Source organism: Gossypium arboreum, chromosome 8 (assembly GCF_025698485.1).
Source record: "Gossypium arboreum isolate Shixiya-1 chromosome 8, ASM2569848v2, whole genome shotgun sequence".
Lineage (NCBI taxonomy): Eukaryota > Viridiplantae > Streptophyta > Magnoliopsida > Malvales > Malvaceae > Gossypium > Gossypium arboreum.
In genome coordinates this window covers 121,502,041-121,524,204 of record NC_069077.1, presented here as the reverse complement: position 1 = coordinate 121,524,204, position 22,164 = coordinate 121,502,041, and the positions used below count along the sequence as shown (strand labels likewise).

General features: G+C 37.2%; 2 protein-coding genes across 2 annotated transcripts; both read left to right on the top strand.

Moving 5' to 3' along the window:
* The first annotated feature begins 1,386 nt into the window (after window positions 1–1,386).
* On the top strand, window positions 1,387–1,891 carry LOC108458875 (uncharacterized). The gene is made up of 2 exons (XM_017758271.1): window positions 1,387–1,547; window positions 1,714–1,891. The coding sequence occupies exons 1-2, from the start codon at window positions 1,387–1,389 to the stop codon at window positions 1,889–1,891; spliced, it is 339 nt and encodes a 112-aa protein (XP_017613760.1).
* Window positions 1,892–17,852: 15,961 nt separating this feature from the next.
* LOC108458874 (peroxidase A2-like) lies at window positions 17,853–19,575 on the top strand. Its single transcript, XM_017758270.2, has 4 exons — window positions 17,853–18,174; window positions 18,254–18,439; window positions 18,528–18,696; window positions 18,792–19,575. Exons 1-4 carry the CDS (start codon window positions 17,917–17,919, stop codon window positions 19,253–19,255), a joined length of 1,077 nt encoding a protein of 358 aa, XP_017613759.2. The 5' UTR covers window positions 17,853–17,916; the 3' UTR covers window positions 19,256–19,575.
* The last annotated feature ends 2,589 nt before the right edge of the window (window positions 19,576–22,164 follow it).

The following is a 22,164-nucleotide window of genomic DNA, read 5'->3' as shown; positions in this document are numbered from 1 at the left end:
CGTACACTTCGAGTGTACTACTTGAACATATATCAGAATTCAATGATTCAATGGACATATAACTCTTAACATGGCATGAGAATTTTGAGATGAAATGATAATGTCTTGAAAGAGTATTGCATGATGAGCTTATCTATGTTATTTGATTGATATAAAGACGTTGGTGACTAACATGTTTGATTGAATGTATGTGTTTAGGCAATTTAGCCAAATGGATGGAAACATGACATTGTATGCTTAGATCTAATAAACAGGATTAGTAAGTTTAATTTCTGTTATACGAACTTATTAAGCATGTAATGCTTAATCCGTTTATTTTTTCCCTATTTTATAGTGCTCAGAAGCTCATGAAGGTTGGAAGATCATTGGAGCATTGTCACACTAACAACTAGCTATTTTGGGTATATATAGTGAAATCATTTTGGCATAATGGCATGTATAGGACAACTTGACCATTAGTGGCTTGAAAATGATGTTTTGTAACCTAGCCATTGGAATGGCTAGTAATGGTTCATCTTGGTATTTCTAAGTAGGTTTTTATGATAGATATATACATATGTGTTAAGTTGAGTACATGTGATCAAATGTTGTTATTGCCTAAGTTAAACCAAGGTAAGTTTACAAACACATATGTATATAATGGTATGCTATGATGAATGATGGAATTTTCTACTTTGAATTCTTGGATTGGTTGGTATTGGATGTGTGTTTCAAGTGCAGGTCTTGGGTGAAATTTTGGGTGAGAAATGAAGCTAGAAATGGCTTCATTTTGTCCACACGGATAGACACACAGGCTTATGTCTAGACCGTGTATGACATATAGCGTGATAATATGGGCATGTGGTTAGGCCGTGTGTCCCCTGAACCTTAATTTTGAGAAACAGAATGCTCAGAATTGAGCACACGGGCAGAGACACGGGCATGTGTCTTGGTTTTGTGAAACCTGTACCTAATTTGGAATTGAATTAATTAACCACACGGCCTAGCACACGGGCGTGTGGCATGCCCATTTGTGCAAGTCAGAGAGTTACACGGGCTCGAACACGGCCTCTACCAAGCGAGTGTCCCAGGGTCACACGAGTGTGTCCCTTGGAACACACGAGCGTGTAAGTTTCGCACCTTGGAAAAATTTTGTAATTTCACGAAAAATTATTAGAGGTCTCGATTAAGTCCCGACTCGACTCTAATGCTCGTATTTGGCCTCGAGGGTCCAATTAAGGGATGTTTTGAATTATCTCTATAAATGATTAGTAGATTATAAGAATTATCTGCAAAATGTTCTAAAAGTTTTGATAATGCTCCGAAACCCTGTTCCAAGAGCGGATATGGGTTAGGGGTGTTACACTTTATGGTAAGAAGTGTAGGACTCCATTATGTTGGTCTAACATGGAGGAGAAGAGGAATTTGGGTCCAGATTTGGTTCGTGAGACCGAAGAGAAGGCAAAACTTATCTGTGAGAGATTGAAAGCTGCTTCAGACAGGCAGGAATCTTATGCTGACTTGAGACGTCGAGATATCAAGTATCAGGTTGGAAATAAGGTGTTTCTGTAGGTCTCGCCTTGGAAGAATGTTTTGAGGTTCAGACAGAAAGGTAAGCTTAGTCCGAGGTTCATTGGCCCATATGAAGTGATTGAGCTGATTGGACCGATGGCTTATCGTCTTCTATTGCCGCCTAAGCTTGAGCGCATACATGATGTCTTCCATGCTTCGAAGGTATAGATCAGTCCCTTCCCATGATGTTACTGTTGAGGAGATTAAGGTTCGATCCGACCTTTCGTATGAGGAGGAACTGGTTGCGATCTTAGACCGTGAGGTCAAGTTGCTACACAGTCAAACGGTTTTATTAGTGAAATTTTTGTGGCGTAACCATAAGACTAAGGAAGCTACTTAGGTGTCGGAAGCTACTTAGGAGCCGAAAGATATCATGAGGCGTTAGTACTTGTATTTTTTAGATTTAGTTAAATTTTGACAACGAACTTTCTTTTAAGAGAGGAGAGTTGTAAGGCCCTAAAAATAGGTCTTGTAGTTTTGAGTAACTTTACCGAGTTCCGAGTAAAAATTAGGAGTTAATCAGATTTATTAGTAATTATTATTATTATTAGTTAGTTAGCTTAATTTCATTTTAAAATCGAGAAATAATATTCCGAAATATAAAAATATTTTTAGAAAATTTAATTTTATAATTTTAAATAATTTTTGGGTAAAATAAATATTTTGGCTCAAATTAGAATTGAAAAATAAATTAAAATGGGGGGGTTAATTGAGAGAATTTAAAATATTGATTGCACAGGATAGTTTTGCAAAACAATTGACTTATTTGAGTGGCTCTATGGCGAATTACCAATATTTCCGGAATTTTGGAGGGAAAGGATTATTTAGTAAAACAAGGGAATTATGGGACTAGCCTAATGGCAATTTCCCCAATTTTTGGAAATCAGGTAGGGGTTTCTCAGTTCAAAAACGTTGCAGCCTCCTCAATTCACACACAATTCTCGGACGATTTCTAAGAATTTTCTTTCGTTTTTCATTTTCATTTTCTAAGTCTACATATCAAAGATTAGATCTCATCTTTTATTCTCTCAAAATTCCTCGGAAAAGATTTCCAAAGTTGAGAAAAAAAAACTCATCTGAGTTCTTCAAATATCTTGATCCAATCTTCAATATTGGTGATTCCATATCGATTGAAGGTATTTTCTCAACTCTAAATTCATTCTAAGGTTGTTTTAATCATTATTTTCTATCTAAATTGATTAAAATGGTTTTTCAAATCTTGATCTCTTAACTCTTGAACATGAGATTCATTAATGGTGAATTCATGGTTTTGAGTTAGAATCTAAGTTTAAATGGATATTTAAGCTCAAATCATGTTTATTAAGAGGTTTTTGGTCAGAAAAAAAAAGATCAAACTCGTTCAATTAATCAATTTTGGCAAATCTATTTTTTTAACTAAGAGCATGAGTTGATTTTTCGAAAAATTATAAAATGGTTTGTTTGATGAAATTGATGCTTAGGTTTTGTGTTGTTAGATTAGGAATGATGTTTGAAACATGAGATGGTCATTTGGGGGCTAAAATTTATGTTTTGACTAGATTGTGAGTTTTTGGTAAGGTAGATTAGAGAGGCATTTCAGATATGCGTAGTTCATGATTTTTATATTTTCTTATTGCTACTGATAGCTTGTAACATGTATTTTACCTATTTTAAGATCGACATTGAGGAAGGGCCACTGCTAATCTGAATTGAGGTCCAAACACAACTACTAATACACTTTGGTTTGAAAAGCAAAGTATGAATGTGAGTGGTTTTTAAAGGCAGCTGGTAAACTTGCATGTTTACATTCTAAATTGAGGTTTTGAATTTTGTTTTACACATGGTCTAGAGACACGCCTGCGTGTTTTCCTGTGTGGACAAAAAAAGTGCTATTTACCAAGCCTTTTTGCCACCTTTACTTGCACCAACCTTCACAGCATTAACCAAAACCAATCCAAGCATAACACATATAACCAAAACAACCACAACCATGAGAAATTTGCATCAATTGCGTTTAATAATAATCAATATTAGCTAACCTTAATGGCCTATACAAAATGAATATCACATCCATGTGAGCCAACACTTGTGGCTAAATTAACATGACACTAAACAAAAGATCAAGTCCCTATGCATGCCACACTCAAAACATTTAAACTAGTTATACCAAAAGCTTTAGGTGATAGTGTGATCGATGCCTCCGACGTCCCTTGATTCCCGATATTAACTTGGCGACACTAAAAGAAAATGGAAAAGAGAGGTAGTAAGCATAAAGCTTAGTAAGTTGCATATAAATAACAAGATCAACCATGCATATTATAAATCAACACGACATTCTTGAGTGAACAAAGGTAAATATCACTACATACTTATATATCACAAGTATAAGCCAAAGATTACAATATCGCCCCAAAATCATTTTCATAGCTAGAACTTACTCATTTCATTCTTATCATCAAGGCAACATAAGTAGACCCATATCTCATGAGTTCTGAATAAAAACCTGTACCATTGTAACACCCCACACCCGTGCCCTACGTTGAGACGAAATATGAGGCATTACCCAACTTGAACTCATGCATACAAACGTTTTCATATCACCAAAACATGGTCAAATTAAAAACATTTTCAATTTTTATTATAAACTCTTTAATAAGAGCCTACAAGGCTCAAAATATCCATTGGAACCCATTCAGAATCAATCCGAGTCCTTCACAGAATTCTGAAAATAACACTTAACACAGGGGCACACGCCTGTGTGAGAGGGGCAACACGCCCGTGTGACCATTTAGGCATGGTCGTGCTGATGGGCCGTATGGCTCACACGGCCTAAGGACATTGGGACACGCCCGTGTCCCTTACCCATGTGGATTTATTTTCTAATTCAAACCTACAGGGGTTTTCACAAGCCCGTGTCCATGACCCGTGTCCTTCACACGGACAAGACACGCTCGTGTCTTAGCCCGTGTACAAAAACTTGGACATTCTATTTCTAAAGTTAGAAATCCTTAAAGGCCACACGGCCAAGGCACACGCCCATGTGCTAGGCTGTGCCCTTCACACGACTAAGACACACGGCCATGCCTCTGCCCGTGTGTTTACTACCATGATTACTGACTTGAATTTTTTTTTTACGTGCAGGTGACACACGGCTAAACAACACACCTATAGGGTTGACCGTGTGTCACATACGGCCTAGACACACGCCCGTGTGTCTACCTGTGTGGACAAAATAAGGCTATTTACCAAACCTCTTTGCCACCCTTACATACCCCTATCTACACAAGATCAACCAAGATTAATACGAGCATAACATGCATAACCAAAACAGCCACAACCATTAGAAATTTGCAACATTTCATTGAATAATAATTGGTGTTAGCCAACATTCATGGTCTATAAAAAATGAGTATCGTTTTTATCATATGAACCAACACGTTATGGCTATCTAACAAAATAATAAACAGAAGACTCGAGTCCCTATACATGCCAGAAAACAAAACAATTAAACTAGCTATACCAAGTTCTTAAGTGATAGTGTGATCGAAGCTTTAAGACGTCACTGAATCCCCGATGCTAGCTTGGCAGCACTATAAGGAAAGAAAAGAAAGGAGGGTAAGCGTGGGAGCTTAGTAAGTACATATATGCAAATAAAGTGTAATTAAAAGAAAATCATATTCGTCAAATGGTAACTTGTCATGCTTAAAAGATATAAGTCCTTTAACATCTTTATCTTACTCTTTCTTTCATTCATGTATACTTAATGCATCTCGTCCCTTAATCAGGTACTATCCATAAGTTCAGTATACATACCTCATCAAGTTCTCACCAATTAAATCTTCAATGTTACCTGTTGAACTCTCGAAATACCTAGGGATACACGGGAAATTTGCATCTAATTACCATATAAGAAATCAGGGCTACCTCGTGCTATGGAACCCTTACATTTGAGCTACTCACGAGTCTTTTTATCAGGTCAGGACTCGGACCCCATAGCTATCATGTAACGTTCGCTCATTGAGCTACTCACGATTCTATACACAAAGCCAGTACCCAGACCCATGTTACCTATAACATTCATCTCATGAACTCAGACTCAACTCATGAGTTCAGACCACATAATTTTTATAACATACCCCTTTGTATCCTATGCTATGTCTAAGGTCCAACGAGATTTCATAACTAGCCGAATAGCATCGTACTTGCTCACAATGTACTTTACTGACATAACATGTCATTTATACATTCATGGCAACAAGTAGAATTTAGATACATAACAACAATGAGCCAATTACACATGTATATTATCAAAATATTCCAAAGTAAGCTTCAATAACACATTATTTACATATGTACTTACCTCGATACAAAATGATGAAGACGAGCTTAATCCTCGTAAACTTTGTTCTTACCCTGATCAAAACCCAAATCATGCTTCTCTCGATCTAAATTAATAAAATTCATTTATTTCACCAGCACATCAATTTAGACACTCAAAATTTCATAATTGGGCAAAATGACTATTTTACCCCTATACTTTCACAAAATGACCATTTTACCCCTATGCTCGAAAGTCAATTTTTTTATCAAATTTCTCCCTATTATAAGCCTAGCCGAACCCTTTTTACTCTTATAGTAATCCAAAATTTCCTCTATTCCACACATTTATCATCTATTTTACAACTTATGCAAAATAGTCCTTATTAGGGTTTTCATGAGGAATCCCTTCACAAAAGTTGTTTATTACTCATCTAAGACTCATATTCTTCCACAAAAATTAAGAAAACAACCTAAATTCTCTCATGGAAAAACCTAGACTTTCAACCATTTTGTAAAATAGTCCCCTCATTAGAAAGCTCATGACACAAGGGTTTTAAAAATGTAAAAATCATTAAGAAAACTCATTAAAATCACTTACTTGTAGAGAGACTAAGTGGCTAAAAATTATGAAGCTCAAAAACCCTCTAATGGTTGCATTTTTCAGTGATGAAGAAGAAGAGGAAAAATGATATCTTTTTTCTCTTTATTTTATTCTTATTCTAGTCAAAATTGGTCACCAACCTATCTAATTTTGACCATTTTTCTTTGTTTTGTCTCCTATGGCCGGCTAGCCTAAGCATTTGGGGTCTAATTGCTCTTTAAAGGCCCCTAATTTAGGTTATTTATCTAATTGACACCCTTATATAACAAACTAGGACTTTTGCACTTTATACAATTTAGTCTTTTTTCGTAATTAAACAAGCAATCACTAAAACTAATTCACCAAAATTTTCATGCCCTTATCTAATCTTGTTACAATACATAAAATAATATTTAAAATAATTTCCTCAACCTCAAGTTAACGGTTTTGAAACCATTTTTCTGACTAGCCCCAAAATCGGCCTGTTACAACCACTCACAACATGAATATATCTTTCTGTATCTTTATGATAAGCCTTAAAAATAATCCGTGAAACCCTTTGGAATACTAATGGATATTTGACAAGCTTTACACAATAGGGTGAATTGCCGATGCCATGTTCCAAGCATGGTCTTACACTGTTTCACATGTCGAGGTCGATGCCATGTCCCAGATATGGTCTTACACTAGCTCTCGTCTCAATGTCGTTGCCATGTCCCAGACATGGTCTTACACTAGCGCACATATCAATGCCGATGCCATGTCCCAGACATGGTCTTACAATGGCTCTCACATCATTGCCGATGCCATGTTCCAAACATGGTCTTACAATGGCTCTCCTATCGTGGCCGACGCCATGTCCCAAACACGGTCTTACACTAATGCACATATCACTCAAATGTCATGGCATGGATATCCAATCTATTCTTAGGTTCAACCGGGCATTTACCACATTAATTTCATCATGCATTATTCATAATCATATTCAACCATGTTTTGCAAAAATTGATCATTCAATGCATAATAGCGATAAAGTTGCCTTACTTACGTACAACTTACCTCGGTATACAAAAAGTGAACGACTAATTAGATTTAGTCTACTAGCCTGGCCTTACCCCGATCTAGGTCCGAATTTCATATTTCTTGATCTAAAATGATAAAAATTAACTGATTTAATCATCATATTAATCAATGCATTTCATAATTCATATTTTGGCAAAATGCTAGACTTTCACAAAGTTATGATTTTACCCCTAGGCTCGTAAATCGATTTTTATCAAATTTTCTCACTAACCAAGCCTAGTTGAACTCTTTTTATACCTATAGTATCTCAAAATTTCAAATATTTCATACAATTACCATCCATTTAACAAACTTCACAAAATGGTCCATTTTAGGTGTTTTCATGGAAACCCCTTTCACAAAAGTTGTTTATCTAACAACCATGATTCATTTTCTTCCATGAAAATTCAGCAAACAACATGAACACTCTCATGGAAAATCCCTAGTCTCTCAACCATTTTGAAAAATAGCCCCCTCCCCATTAGTTAGCTTAAGCTATAAGGGCTCCAAAAGTACAAAAACCATTAAGAAAGTCCACCAAAATCACTTACTTGCAAGGGTGAAGAGTTGCTAAAATTTCAAGCTTCCAAAACCATTATTTTGCTGAAAATTTTGGTGGAGAGGAGGAAGATTAAAGGTGATATCTTTTTCTCTTTATTTTATTTTATTTCAAGTCAAATTAATCACTAAATTTCACCTAACCTTTGACCATTTCATTTTCTTTGTCTCTATGGCCGGTCACCCTTATTAGAATGGGTCTATTTTCCCTTTAAAGACCCCTAGTGATGATTCTCTAGCTATTTGACACCATTTGCTAGTAAAACAAAACTTTTTCCCTTTATGCGATTAAGTCCTTTTTCGCAATTAAGATCACAATCGCTAAAATTAATTCACCAAAATTTTCATGCGCTCATATAATCATGCTACAATACATAAAATGATATTAAAAATAATTTCTCCAACCTTGGGTTAGTGGTTTCGAAACCACTATTCTGACTAGGCCCAAAATCGGGATGTTATAATTCTCCCCCTTAGGGATTTTCGTCCCCAAAAATTTTACCGGTGAAAAGGTTAGGGTATTGATCTCTCATAGTCTCCTCGGGTTCCCATGTGGCCTCTTCAACCCCTTGTCGATGCCACAGTACTTTCACAAGTGCTATACTTTTATTTCTCAATTGCTTGACCTCTCGGGCTAAGATCTTAACAGGCTCTTCACCATAAGTCATGTCCGATCGAATCTCAACCTCTGTTGGCGAAAGAACGTGCGAAGGGTCAGAATGGTAATGGCGCAACATCGACACATGGAAAACATTGTGGATCTTCTCTAACTCGGATGGCAAGGCTAGTCCATAAGCTACCAATCCAATTCTCTCTGTCACCTCATAAGGTCCAATAAAATGTGGACTTAGTTTTCCTTTCTTACCAAATCTGATGACATTCTTCCACGAGGATACTTTCAAAAACACCTTATCATTGACTTGAAACTCAATTTCCTTTCGTTTCAAATCCGTGTAGGATTTTTGTCTATCCGAAGCAGCCTTCAAACAATCACGAATTACCTTAACTTTCTCTTCTGTTTCTTTGGCTAAGTGGACCCCGTGAATCTGATTTTCTCTGAGTTTAGTCCAAAACAAGGGCGTTCGGCACTTACGCCCATACAAAGCCACATAAGGCGCCATTCTTAAGCTCGACTGATAGCTATTGTTGTAGGCAAACTCTACCAACAGTAAATACTTTTCCCAACTGCCCTGGAATTCAAGGACACAACACTGCAACATGTCTTCAAGAATCTGAATCACTCTTTTCAACTAACCATAGGTTTGCGAATGGAAGGCCGTGCTAAAATTCGACTTTGTCCCCAAAGTTTTTGTAACTTTTTCAAAAACCTCAAAGTAAGCCTTGGATCTCTATCCGAAATGATCGACAAGGGTACTCCGTGAAATCTCACAATTTCAAAAACATACAACTCAGCTAGCTTGTCAAGCGAGTAGTCGGTACGCACCAGAATAAAGTGAGCTAATTTTGTTAGTCGATCAACTATGACCCAAACAGCATCTTTCTCTCTTGGTGATGACGGAAATCCTATCACAAAATTCATGGTAATTCTATCCCATTTCCACTCGGGAACCATTACAGCTGAAGTAAACCTGAAGGTACTTGGTGCTTGGCTTTCACTTGTTGAAAAATTAAACATTTTGAAACAAACTCTGAGATGCCTCTTTTCATGCCTGGCCACCAATACAATCTCTTCAAGTCATTATACATCTTGGTACTACCCGGATGGATTGACATACAACTACTATGTCCCTCGTGAAAAATTTTCCCAATAAGTTCATCTCTAGGTATAAAGACACTACCTCGGAACATCAAACAACCATCGATACTAATCTAAAAATCTGATTCGTCAACTATCTCGCACTGAGTCATCTTGACTTGCAAATATTTATCAATATTGTGAGCTTTACAAATTTCTTGAAGAAACATAGGTCTAGCTCTCAACTCTTTTAGAATCGAACCATCCTTGATTACAGACAACTAACTATTCATAGCTCTCAAGGCAAACAATGACTTTCTACTTAGTGCATTTGCAACCACGTTCACCTTTCCCAGGTGATAATCAATTACTAACTCATAATCTTTAATCAACTCCAGCCACCTTCGTTGCCCTAGATTCAAATCCTTTTAAGTCACCAAATACTTTAGACTTTTATGGTCAGTGAATACTCGACATCTCTCGCCATACAAATGGTGTCTCCAAATTTCAGTGCGAACACTATAGCGACTAACTCTAAATTGTAAGTTGGATAGTTTTTCTCATGCGGCTTCAGTTGTCTCAAGGCATATGCTATTACCTTGCCTTCTTGTATGAGCATGCATCCCAATCCATTCAAGGAAGTGTCGCTATACACTACGAACTCTTTTCTCAGTTCCGGTTGCACTAAAATTGGAGCTTCAGTCAACAACGCCTTTAGTTTCTCGAAGCTTTGTTGGCACTTTTCCATCCATTCAAACTTAACATCTTTCTAAAGCAACCTTATCATCGGAGTAGCAATCATGGAAAATCCTTTAGCAAATCATCTGTAGTAACCTGCTAAGCCTAGAAAGCTTCTAATCTCTGATACATTCCTCGGCGGTTTCCACTCAACAATAGCCGAGATCTTACTTGGGTCAACTCTAATTCCATCACCCGGCACTATGTATCCTAAAAATCTGACCTCTCAGAGCCAAAACTCACTTTCACTAAACTTGGCATACAACTGATTATCTCTTAAAGTCTGCAAAACAGTTCTCAAATGCTCCGTATGATCACTCTCATCACGAGAATAAATTAATATATCATCAATAAAAACCACAACGAATTTATCCAAGTCTGGCCAAAAAATACAGTTCATTAAGTCCATAAACACGGCGGAAGCATTTGTTAAGGCAAAAGGCATAACAAGGAACTCATAATGCCCATATCTCATCCGAAACATGATTTTCGGCACATCCTATTCCTTAACTCTCAACTGGTAATAACCGGACCTCAGGTCTATCTTAGAAAACACCGTGGCTCCCTTTAATTGACCAAACAAATCATTGATTCTTGGCAAGGAATACTTGTTCTTCACCGTCACCTTGTTGAGCTGTCTGTAGTCTATACACAACCTCATCGACTCGTCTTTCTTTTTAACAAAAAGTACCGGAGCACCCCACGGGGAATAGCTCGGTCTCGCCAAACCTTTATCTATTAATTCTTGTAGCTGAGCCTTCAACTCTTTTAACTCCAACGGTGCCATCCTATACAGGGCTATCGATATAAGCATAGTTCCAGGGACTAACTCGATACCAAATATGACTTCCCTAACTGGAGGCAGTCTGGGCAACTCTTCCGGAAACACATCCGAAAATTCACATACCACTGGAATTGACTCAATCTTCACTTTTGTTACTTGGGTATTCAACACAAATGCGAGATAAGACTCATACCCTTTTTCTCATATACCTCTTAGCAGTCATAGAAGAAATCACTACGGGTAAGCTATCTGGTTCACCTAATTCAACCCGAAGAATATCCCTATTTTCACATTTTAATTCAATGAATTTCTTCCCACAATTTACTACGACATCATGGGTAAACAATCAATCCATACCAAGGATAACGTCAAATTCATCAAATGGAAATAACATGAGGTTAGCCGAAAAATAATGACCTCAAATTGTTAAGGGAAAATTTCTACACACTTGGTCAACTGATACATGGTTGCCTAATGGGTTTGACACATTTACCACAAATTTTGTAGACTCGACATGCATATTCATGCTAGACACCAGTTTCACACAAGCATACGAATTGGTAGTCCCCGGATCTATCAAAGCAACAACAGAAATATCATGAAGAAAGAAAGTATCCGTAATCACATCCGGTGACGATGCCTCTTCACGAGCGTGAACGGCATAAGTCTTTGCAGGACCTCGGACCTCACGGCTGAATCTCTAGATGCACCTATGCTGCTAGTCTCTCTTCTCGAGTTCTTCTGTGGTCTACCTCTAGAAAGAGAATTACTCGCTCTCACATCTTGCTATTCGTCTTTCTCACCCATTTCAGGACAATTTCGGATGAAATGGTTTGACGACCCACATTTGAAACAGCCTTTTTTATTCCCTCGACACTCACCAAAATGGCATCTACCGTACTGTGAACATTCTGGTTTGCTCGTTCGAGCACTACCAACACTCGCGATAGAAGTGGTTTGAGCCTTAAATGTTGTGTACTGCTTATTCTTATTTCTACTCAAGAATCCCACTGAAGCTTTCGATCGAATCTCTTAGATGAGGACTGATGAGATTTCCCTATCTGTCTTTTCTTTGAGTCACGAGACTCGATATCAGCTTTTCTCTTTTCTTTGGTCAATTCTTCTGGCTTGCAAGCTTTTTCAACCAGTATCACAAACTCCCTTAACTCTAAGATGCCAACTAATAATCGGATATCTTCGTTCAATCCGTCTTCAAATCTTTTGCACATGATGGCTTCGGTAGATATGCACTCTCTAGCGTATTTGATGAGCCTTACGAATTCACGCTCATATTCTCTTACTGTCATTTAGGCTTGCTTCAATTCTAGAAATTTCTTCCTCTTCTGATTTATAAACCTCTGACTAATATACTTCTTTCGAAATTCCTCTTGAAAGAACTCCCATGTAATCCTTTCCCTTGGTACAACCGACACAAGGGTATTCAACCATTGGTAGGCTGAGTCTCGTAGGAGTGACACAACACACTTCATGCACTCCTCAGGTGTGCAAGACAACTCATCGAATACCCTAAAGGTATTTTCTAGCCAGAACTTCGCCCTCTCTGGGTTATCATCAATATTCGCCCTAAATTCCTCGGCTCCCTGCTTCCTAATTCTGTCAACTAGAGGTTTTCCTAATTCTATCAACTAGAGGTTTCTCCCTTCTTAACATCTCTACAACTTGGGGAGATATGGGGGTAGGCTAGAGAATTTGAGGGGGAGGAGGAGGTGGAGTGTTCGGATTCGTACGAATAAACTCAGAATACCATGGGTCCATCATATGGAGGTAGGATTCCCTAGCCCCTCCGCCTTGACTCATTATCACGGGCCCGCTCTCTACTGGTACGGTCCCTTCAGCGGCACATTGCTCTCCACATCATCCGCCACTACTCCGTAAGGATTCATTTACTATATGAAAACAAAATTTAAAGGTCAAGAGTCGTCACACTATCACAATATATTTATGAAATGTATAGCTAGACTTGTACTGCCGCTACGTTAGTCTGAGAATCAACTAAATCGTAGCTCTGATACTACTAAATGTAACACCCCTTACCCGAGTTCGACGCCGAAACAAGATACGAGGTGTTACCAAACTTAAACACATACAAACATACATTTCCTAGTTATAAAATTTCACTCCAAATTAAAACTTTTCACAATATCTTAATGTCCCTACTATAGGCCTACGAGGCCCCTGTAACACCCCAAACCCAGCCTAGACGTTATGGCTGAATCGGGCGATGTCACATAAGAGTGTTTTTGAAACACATTGACCTTAAAATCATTCTAATTATTAATCTTACTTAGTTCAAGAAAACATGTTTTAATTTATATGATTTAAAACATTTCTTTTGCACGGAAACTTTTAGAAACCAAATAAATTTTTGGGAACTGTTTCGTGTATGAAAGCATTAGATTTTAGGAAAACCGAGTTTAGTCTAAAATCCCATAAACAGTTTAAAAATCCAATAAAGTCCATAAAGTCCCAAATTACATCAACCAACCCAGAACATAATTAAAAAGAAATGAATATTGGAACTGGATTCAAAACAGTCTAAATATTGTGGCCACGGTTGAGTCCTCCACTACACCGAACCGTCAAGTATGGGGATTACCTACATAGATTAAACAACAAAGGGTAAGTTTTCACAAAACCAGTGTGTAATACCCTCAGAAAATATACAGAATAGCAAAAATTAGGCATACATCCAAATATCAGATAACTCGAGCCTGAACCCTTTACGTAACCGGTGTGAACCTTAGTCCATTCAGATACAGAATCATATACGAATGGCCTTAGCCCATCTCAGATATATCATGCATAACAGAACAGAAAAGTCTTACCTACCAGCCATTATATACACAAACTCCGTCCAACCCTACACACCATGTGGGGATAAAATCGACCAACCCATCCCTACACACCATGTTGTACCGAAATGTGGAAAATAATCAGATAAATACAGCTGTACTGCTAGATATCAGCTTAGGAGCCTTTCAGAATACTTCCTCCATATACTATAACCCAACCCCGATGCAATGCAGCATACAATACATGACGTGCAAATATGCAGTTAACAGATCATAGATACAAATCGGTCTACATGTTATGAGTAACATGCTAGAGCACATATATCACATAGTTAGGTCACGTAATCAGGGGACGAGTAACTCTTACCGACCCTACAGTAGGTCCCAGTCGACTTGGGCGACCCGAGCAACCTTTCAGAGTATTTTAAAAAATAGGGCTCATACGTCCATGTAGCCTGCCTGTATGGGCCAATACGCCCGTGTGGCCCATACGGCCCAAATTAACCTTAGTCGTGTGGATCACACGGCTTGGCCCAAAATTCCACACGGTCGTATGGTTAACCCGTGTGGCTCACACGGCCCAATTTTTCGAGCTCGTGTCTCACACGAGGCCTCACCACCCATCACAAGGCCATGTCATGTGCCCGTGTCTCGGGCGCACGGCCTGGCTCATCGATCACACGCCTATGTATTTCTACATGGCCTACCACACGGACGACCACACACTTGTGTGCTGTCAATAGTTTCGTTTTTCAGCTTCTGTCGATTCTTGTTTTCTATGTTTTTGGGTACACACCTGATTTGTTTTCGATACGTAATCACTCTCGAGCAAGCCCAAACCTATAATTGAACACATTTTCCTTAGTTAATCCCTTAAAAGATTGAATTAATCCAAAACCCCAAAATAGATTAGACACTTCCCGAGCGTAAAACCCCTTACCTTGCGAACCACGAATATTTCCCACTACAATTTAGCACTAGAATAGCCTCTCAGACCAGATTTCCTACTGTCAAAACAGTTAACAAAAATCCCAATTATTAACCTAAAAACCAAGGCTTCAAGGTACCAAAACCACTTACCAAAAGTGCAATTGATTGAAGAATAATGGAAACGATTGAAAAAGGGGATGAAAATGGAAAGGAAAGGGAAACAATGGATTCGGCACTACATAATCCAAAGATTACAATATCGTCCCAAAATTATTTTCATATCTTCAACTTACTCATGTAATTCTTACCATCAAGGCAACATAACTAGACTTATATCTTATGAGTTTCGAATAAAAACCTGTACCACTCACAACATGAATATATCATTCCGTATCTCTATGATAAGCCTTAAAAATAACCTGTGAAACCCTTTGGAGTACTAAAGGATATCTGACAAGCTTTACACAATAGGGTGAATTACTGATGCCATGTTCCAAACATGGTCTTACACTAGCACACATGTCGTGGCCGATGCCATGTCCCAGACATGGTCTTACACTAGCTATCGTCTCAATGCCGATGCCATGTCCAGACATGGTCTTACACTGGCTCTCATAATGTGGCCGATGCTATGTCCCAGACATGGTCTTACACTAGTGCACATATCAATGTCGATGCCATGTCCCAGACATGGTCTTACACGAGTGCACATATTAATGTCGACACCATGTCCCAGACATGGTCTTACACTAGCTCTCACAACATTGCCGATGCCATATTCCAAACATGGTCTTACACTGGCTCTCATATCGTGGCTGACGCCATGTCCCAGACATGGTCTTATACTAGTGCACATATCACCCAAATGTTATGGCATGGATATCCAATCTATTCCTAGGTTCAACCGGGAATTTACCACATTAATTTCATCATGCATTATTCATAATCATATTCAACCATATTATGCAAAAATTGATTATTCAACATATAATAACGATAATGTTTCCTTACTTATGTACAACTTACCACGGTATACAAAAAATAGACGACTAATGGATTTAGTCTACTAGCTTGGCCTTTCTCCGATCTAGGTCTGGATTTCGTATTTCTTAATCTGAAATGATAAAAAAAATTCACTAATTTAATCAACATATTAATCAATGCATTTCATAATTCATATTTTGGCAAAATGACCATTTTGCCTTTAGACTTTCACAAAGTTACGATTTACCACTAGGCTCGTAAATCGATTTTTATCGAATTTTCTCACTAACCAAGCCTAGCTGAACTCTTTTTATACATATAGTATCTCAAAATTTCAAATATTTCACACAATTTCTATCCATTTAACAAACTTCACAAAATGGTCCATTTTAGGTGTTTTCATGGAAACCCCTTTCACAAAAGTTGTTTATTTAACAACCACGATTTATTTTTTCCCATGAAAATTTAGAAAACAACATGAACACTCTCATGTAAAATCCCTAGTCTCTCAACAATTTTGAAAAATAGCCCCCCATTAGTTAGCTTAAGGTATAAGGGCTCCAAAAGTACAAAAATCATTAAGAAATACCACCAAAATCACTTACTTGCAAGGGTGAAGAGTTGCTGAAATTTCAACCTTCCAAAACCCTTATTTTTCTGAAAATTTCGGTGGAGAGGAGGAAGATGAATGGTGATTTTTTTTCTCTTTATTTTATTTTATTTCAAGTCAAATTAATCACCAAATTTCACCTAACCTTTGACCATTTCATTTTCTTTGTCTCTATGGCTGGCCACCCTTATTAGAATGGGTGTATTTGCCCTTTAAAGACCCCTAATTATGATTCTCTAGCTATTTGACACCATTTGCTAGTAAAACAAAACTTTTGCCCTTTATGCGATTTAGTCCTTTTTCGCAATTAAGATCACAATCGCTAAAATTAAGTCACCATAATTTTCATACGCTCATATAATCATGCTACAACATATAAAATGATATTAAAAATAATTTCTCCGACCTTGGGTTAGTGGTTCTGAAACCACTATTCCAACTAAGCCCAAAATCGAGATGTTACAGATATGTTGTAAATGATAAATCAACACTTTAATTAATGCCTAAGACTGTTAAGTGACAAGTTTTAGGTCACTTGACCATATGAGTTTTGTATATGGCAGGTTTGAGATGAATGAACTAAAGTTTGTGACTACTTCCAAGGTTGCGACAGTCCCCTATTAGTGTTGCGACATCAAGTTTCTATGTTTATAGTCGTGATTCTCCCCTGCTGAAGTCACAAGATTAAATTCTCTGTCCTCAAAGTTGCGACATTCCCCTATTGAAGTCATGATGTCTAGATCTTGCTTATAATGTCGAGACGCATTCTATATGAACTCGTGACATCAGAAATTTGAACTCAGGGTCGCAACATTACTATTTGGTGTCAGGACTATGCATCCCTATTTTGATTATTTTACATTCTAGTCCCTCTCTCGTCATCGAATTAGTATGGGAGTTTTCGTAATCTCATGTATAACTAGAATATGATTATATAATGTGTTTTATTAAGTATTAAAACAAATTTGCTTGTATGACGTGTTATATTGAAATAGAACCATAGTTGCTTCAGCAACAAATGCGGTATCTCATATCTCAACCCGACAATCGGGTCGGACGTGGAATGTTATAAAATATTTATTTAAATACAAAAAATATAGATACGCCACTTGTTGCAATTTTAATAATTGTGTAACTTGTTATAATATATATATATATATGATATGATATCCTATATATATATGATTACAATTAATTAATAAGCAACTAGAACGAGAACCTTCTTTGTAGCTGCAAATCCCATAGTTTGTTTTTCTATAAATGATGATCATTTATGAATGAGCTCCCAAACAAACTTTCTCAAACATCGAAATGTTGAACAATCGATATTCTATGGTTGTGTGGTCGAAAATGTCTTTTTCTAGGCATATAGTGACAGCTCTTTTCTGTGTGGCTTTACTTGAGACACCGGTATGTGTTGCACAAGACCAACTTACTCCAACATATTACGACCAAACATGTCCCTATGTCAACCACATCATACGGAAAATCCTCCTCAAAGCTTTCCTAAATGATACTCGGATTACTGCTAGCCTTCTTAGGCTTCACTTCCATGATTGTTTTGTTCAAGTAAAAGACCTTTTCGATCTCAACAGTTTAATATACTTATTAGGTTTTCATGGCTAATTGTTGGTTGCAACTATTTCAGGGGTGTGATGGTTCGATTTTGTTGGACGACCCGAACACTACTGAGAAAGTAGCTCGCCCAAATGCTAATTCAGTTAGAGGTTTTGAGGTTATTGATGATATGAAGGCAGCTTTGGAGAACGTCTGCAGCCAAACAGTTTCCTGCGCTGATATTGTTGCCATTGCAGCTGAACAATCTGTCGTCCTGGTAATCCGCCATCCTCCCTGTCTGCTGCTGTTTCTTGTCTCCCATTTATTATTATTATTATGATGACGATGATGATGATGATATACAGTCAGGGGGTCCTTCATGGGCGGTTCCACTAGGAAGAAAGGATAGCCGTTCAGCAAACCGGAGTCTTGCCAATACAGCCTTGCCAGGTTTCAATGATCCGCTTGACCTAATCAAAGCCAAGTTTGCTGCCGTTGGACTTGATACCAGTCTTGATGTAGTTGCCCTCTCAGGTAATTTTTTCCTTAATTTTCAATATCTATATATATAAATTAACAGCAAGGAACCCTTTAAACAATATTCGATGTATGAATATATTCAATTTCAGGTGCTCACACATTCGGACGAGCTCAGTGTTTAGCTTTCGACCAAAGATTGTATAATTTTAGCGGCGTGGGAGATCAAGATCCGGACCTAAACGAGACATTGGCGGCGAGACTACGTGAGATATGCCCCACTGTGGGCTTAACGAATCTGACAAACCTTGATCAGACAACACCAGACGATTTCGACAACGTTTACTTCAATAACCTTCAAGTTGAAGAAGGTCTTCTTAGAAGCGATCAAATTCTATTTAGTACCCAAGGGGCTGACACAGTCGAAATCGTTAACCAATTCAGCAGTAACCAAACCGCTTTCTTCGAAGCCTTCGCGGAATCGATGATACGAATGGGGAATGTTAGGCCCCCAGCGGCTGTGGTTGGAGAGGTAAGACTCAACTGCAGGGTCATCAATGCAAATAATTCAATCACTACTGCTTCAGCGGATGCTCGGCTTGTCACCTCTATTTAAACCAATGTTCAATCACTTACTACGTGTACTGCATAAAATAAGAATAAACAGGGATGGACTAGTAGTAATTCCAATCCAAAAATAGTTTAGCATCAGAACAGGTTATAAAAGGCTCGAGCCTCCAGTTAAGTCAACACAGACCACTCTGCCATTGAGTCAATCTAGCATAGGTTGTGTTTTTAGTGTTTCCTACTTCCCTCGGGTCTAATCTAATAGAGGACATTTGAATTTGGGATGCTCAATCAAATCAAGCTTTGTGTTGCAATGTAAGTTCAATCAGGTTTTTGTCTTAATTCATATATCATGAACTTAATGGATAATCAGACTCTCACCAACACTGAAAACAAAAAGCAAAAAGACTTGGTCATATGAATATAAAATATAAGTGATCAAGATAGTGATATTGACAATCTAATTGTCAACGATCAGTTCCATTTCAATGGAACAAAAACTCAAAACACGAACTTGTAAACCAAATGATGTAATAACAATAGTTGTTCTAAAAAAGGAGTATACTAGTGTTGAATCAAATTGCTTTGATTTATTCAATCACTAAATACAATTTTAACAATTAAAAGAAATAAATTATATCTATAGTAGAAGTTAAGTTCTCACTATATTAGTATAATAAGTCAATCGGACATCACTCTATTACAAAAATATAAAAATATCTATTTGTAATTAAAATAAATATGATTGGATATGGTTGGATTTGAACCCAAATTATTTACAAAAATAAAAGATTAACTTTACCATTCAACCAAAACATTATATAAAAGAATTTTGTACATTTAAATTTTAGGCATAATAATAAATTTAGCCCTCAACATTTACATTTTCTATCAATTTGGCCATTATTCTTTTTTTAGCTAAATTTGACTCTTACCCTTTCAAAAAAGAGTCAATTTGCTTCTTTTTTTTTTAACGAAAATGACAACTAAAACATTAATTTTTAATGACATTGGCTTGGCTACTCTCATGATAGTCTATGTGTACGTCATGCTAACATAGCATAATTTGTCTTATATTTCACGTTAACAAATAATCTAAAATTTAAAATATAAAAATATAAAAAAGATTCATAAAATTTCAAAAAGATTAGCATAGAGTACACGTGAACCGTCATGTAAGTTGCCATGTTTAAAAACATAACATTTTAGTTAGTATTCTCATTAAAAAAATCATTTCAACTCTTTTTTAAAAGGTTGATGGTCAAATTTGACTTCTTTTTTTTTTTAAATGTTGAGGCCAAATTTAGCTAAAAAATGAATAAAGGCCAAATTGACATAATATGAAATGTTGAGGGCTAAATTTAACATTAAGCCTTAATTTTATTATGCACAGATTCTTACCTTCGTCAATTGTATATTTATACTATTATTAGAATCCATGACTGAGTTGGTGTTACGAGTCCGGTTAGGAAAATTACGAAAGTGTCCTTCCATAATTAAAACAAGCCATATATTCAAGGGTACAATTAGTCTTTATATATATATAATGGGATTTTAATTCGTTCTATTTACATCAATAAAGCATTTTTAAAAAAAAACCTAAAAAAATTGCATGTGTGGTGAAATTTGAACACATGATATTTACATCAAGAAAACATTAACTTTACCACTTAACCAAAGCATAATCTTAAAATATTTTTTACGTTTTAATTTTATTTTGCACGCTTTATTAACTCCATCACTTGTACATCTATTAGAGTTGCAAGACCTGAATCCCGTTTGTGTAACACCCCAAACCTGGCCTGGATGTTATAGCTGAATCGAGCGATGTCACCTGAGAGCATTTTTGAAAACGCATTGACCTTAAAATCGTCCCAATTATTAATGCTAATTAGTTCAGGAAAATGTGTTTTAATTGATTTGATTTAAAACATTTCTTTTGCTCGGAAACTTTTAAAAACCCAATAAATTTTTGGAAACCGTTTCGTGTACGAAAACATTAGCTTTTAGGAAAACCGAATTTAGTCTAAAATCCCATAAATAGTTTAAAAATCCAATAAAGTCCATAAAGTCCCGAATTACATCAACCAACCCAGAACATAATTAAAAACAAATGAATACCGGAACTGGATTCAAAACAGTCTAAATATGTGTGGCCACCATCGAGTCCTCCGTTACACTGAACTATCAAGTATGGGGATTACCTACACAGATTAAACAGAAAAGGGTGAGTTTCACAAACTCAGTGTGTAATCCCCTCAGAAAATATACACAATAGTAGAAATCAAGCATACATCCAAATATCAAATAACTCGAGCCTGATCCCTTTACAGAATCAGTGTGAACCTTAGTCCACTCAGATACAGAATCAGATACGAATGGCCTTAGCCCATCTCAGATATATCATGCATAACAGAACAGAAAAGTCCTACCCACCAGCCTCTACAAACCAACTCTGTCCAACCGTACACATCATGTGGGGATAAAATCGACCCACCCATCCCTACACACTATGTTGTACCAAAATGCAGCACATAATCAAATAATTGCAGCTGTGCTACTAGATATCAGGCTTAGAAGCCTTTCAGAATACTTCCTCCATATACAATAACCCAACCCCAATGTAATGTAGCATACAATACATGACGTGCAAATATGCAGTTAACAGATCATACATACAAATCGATCTACATGCTAAGAGTAACATGCTAGAGCACATATATCACATAGTTAGATCACGTAATCAAGGGTCGAGTAACTCTTACGGACCCTATAATAGGTCCCAACCGACTTGGGCAACCCAAGCAACCTTTTAGAGTATTTCAGAAAATACGGCTCACACGTCCATGTGGCCAGCCCTTGTGGGCCCACACACTTGTGTGGCCCACACGGCCCAAATTAACCTTGGCCATGTAGACCACACGGCCTGGCCTAAAATTTTACACGTCGTGTGGTTCA

Excerpts from the sequence above, each read along its gene's own strand:
- LOC108458875 (XM_017758271.1), top strand. The coding sequence starts at position 1,387 with ATGGAGGAGAAGAGGAATTTGGGTCCAGATTTGGTTCGTGAGACCGAA. Across the intron at positions 1,548-1,713 it reads GTTGGAAATAAGGTGTTTCT|GTATAGATCAGTCCCTTCCC; the intron begins GTAGGTCTCGCC and ends CATGCTTCGAAG.
- LOC108458874 (XM_017758270.2), top strand. The coding sequence starts at position 17,917 with ATGTTGAACAATCGATATTCTATGGTTGTGTGGTCGAAAATGTCTTTT. Across the intron at positions 18,175-18,253 it reads TCCATGATTGTTTTGTTCAA|GGGTGTGATGGTTCGATTTT; the intron begins GTAAAAGACCTT and ends CAACTATTTCAG. Across the intron at positions 18,440-18,527 it reads CTGAACAATCTGTCGTCCTG|TCAGGGGGTCCTTCATGGGC; the intron begins GTAATCCGCCAT and ends GATGATATACAG.